The 2,283-nt window shown below is 38.4% G+C and overlaps 1 protein-coding gene across 1 annotated transcript in view; it reads right to left on the minus strand.

Moving 5' to 3' along the window:
• The window catches only part of LOC106869617 (uncharacterized), an 88,505-nt gene that overhangs the window by 65,278 nt on the left and 20,944 nt on the right, over positions 1–2,283 (minus strand). Inside the window, exon 8 of the mRNA XM_052974360.1 lies at positions 1,191–1,226. Within this exon, the coding sequence (XP_052830320.1) occupies positions 1,191–1,226 (36 nt within the window). The remainder of the gene's footprint in view (positions 1–1,190; positions 1,227–2,283) is intronic.

The following is a 2,283-nucleotide window of genomic DNA, read 5'->3' on the forward strand; positions in this document are numbered from 1 at the left end:
TGAGCGTGGCCGTTGCCAGTACCGCCTGACTGGCCTTCGTGCGGGTGACACGTAAAAGCACCCACTACACTCTCGGAGTGGTTGGCGTTAGGAAGGGCATCCAGCTGTAGAAACTCTGGCAAATCAGATTGGAGCCTGGTGCAGCCTTCGGGTTCCACCAGTCCTCAGTCAAATCGTCCAATCCATGCTAGCATGGAAAGCGGACGTTAAACGATGATGATGATGATGATGATGAAAAGAATTGGGATCATCCTCATTTAACATCCATGTCTCATGCTGACATGGATTGGATAGCTCACAGTATCCAGTGGATCCAAGGCCTGCATTATGTACCAATGACTGTTTGGCATGATTTCTGTGGCTGGATACCCTTCCTCATGCCAGTCACTTTACAGTGTATACTGAGTGCTTCTCTAAATGCCTCATTTTAGGCAGTAAATATTTTCACCTTCCTAAATGAATGGAGCAACAAAGACTAACAGTAGCTTATATACTGCCACATCATCATTTACATGAATAATCAATTCCAAGAAAGGAGGGAGTGACAAAAAATGTTTACTTGTATGTTGAGGAAAGCACATAAACTAGTTGGGACCACAGTTAACCTGAACTTGCAACCATTCCTCTTCAGCCTAACTAAAAATGCTTGAACTCCTCAGTGCATGCTACATATTTAATAATGTAAAAAATCAGTATATGCCATCTTCTACCCATATACCATACACGAATGCTTTAAAACTTCTTCATTCACATAAGTAGAAGGTGAAGATGGACGAAATACCACTAAGTACTATGCCCAGCATGCTAGCAATTCTGCCAGCTCACTGTCATAAATAATAATAATAATAATAATAATAATAATAATAATATGTAAGTATATACATATGGACATCTTTCAGTTTTCATCTACTAAATCCACTCACAAGAACGGTCAGCCTGTGGCTATAGTAGAAGACACTTGCCCAAGGTGCCACACAGTAGGACTGAACTCAAAACTTCCTAACCACACAGCCATGCCTGCATATGACTATGATTTAGTTATTAAAATCCTGCTCCTTCAACCAGCTGAATTCTGATAAACAATCCTTATGTAAATATCTAAATTTCCAGTTTTATTCAGTCTCTGACAACATTCAATAAAACTACTACAGAAACAAAGATTAGTGTTAGAATATGGAGTTAAAACTTACAGGGAGATCCCATGTTTCATCTAGAAAGCTGGCATTCTGGAAAACAAAATATTTTTTAAAAAATAAAGAGTAACAAATATAAAAAATACAAATATTAATATAGAAATATCAGAAATATTTCTTTGGAGATTGATCAAAATAATGCTTGTAGTGTCTGTGTCTTCACAGACTGCCATCACCCACTCAGCTAATGTGCAACCTCACTTTCGATGGTATTATGGTATCAAGCTGATCAGAGACAAATCTTTTCCAGTATAGAATGGTAGACTATCACAAGTAAGTTCTTATACATAAAGGAGGTTGAACTCAGAACTTCCATCCATCATTTGTCTCTTGAGTCAACAAGGGACCCAGAAACAAATGTAACCATATGAATGAGACTTTTGTTTACAATCACCACACACATACACACACACATAGTAACTGTTAAGTCTTCCCAGAGGGTTGCCATTTCTTTGTGCTTCCTCATTGTCCAGCCATGACCTCTCAGATGACTTTAATCCCACTGCAACGTTTAGTACACCTTTTCTAGCATTTTTTCAGAAATTTGGGAAGGCAGCACTCTCCTTAAAAAGGGCTGTTCAGTTACAAAAATCTCCACGGGAGTTGGTCCCCATCACAAAAAGCTACAGCAACGATGTTAGGATAAGACTGTTGATGCCTATGTGCTTGTAATTCTATGCGCTCATTGCCATAGGACTATCAGTAGATGGAATGGTAAATGTGGTCACCATAAAGAGACATCTGTACATCATTAGATTATAGTAATACATGCTTGTACAAGATGAGTACCACTCGCCGAGTCTCTACTATTAGTACCTAGTGAGAGGCTAAAGTGAGATGACCAGTAATCAAATGAAATCATAGGTTTTTCATCAGACAGACTGTCTCTCTCCTAGTAGGATGTTGTGACAAAAGCTAGTGGTCACTCACTACTAGTGTTTTTATGTGATATGTTAGTTTATCCACAGCTGGGACTCTGACATGTGCTACTACTCACAGTCAGAGTAAACCAGTGAATAGGATTTTTTACACACCCCTTTGAAGGTATTTTTCCTTAGTTTGTTATATATATATATATATATATATATAT

The sequence above is a fragment of the Octopus bimaculoides genome, chromosome 18, assembly GCF_001194135.2.
Source record: "Octopus bimaculoides isolate UCB-OBI-ISO-001 chromosome 18, ASM119413v2, whole genome shotgun sequence".
In the NCBI taxonomy this organism is placed as follows: Eukaryota; Metazoa; Mollusca; class Cephalopoda; order Octopoda; family Octopodidae; genus Octopus; species Octopus bimaculoides.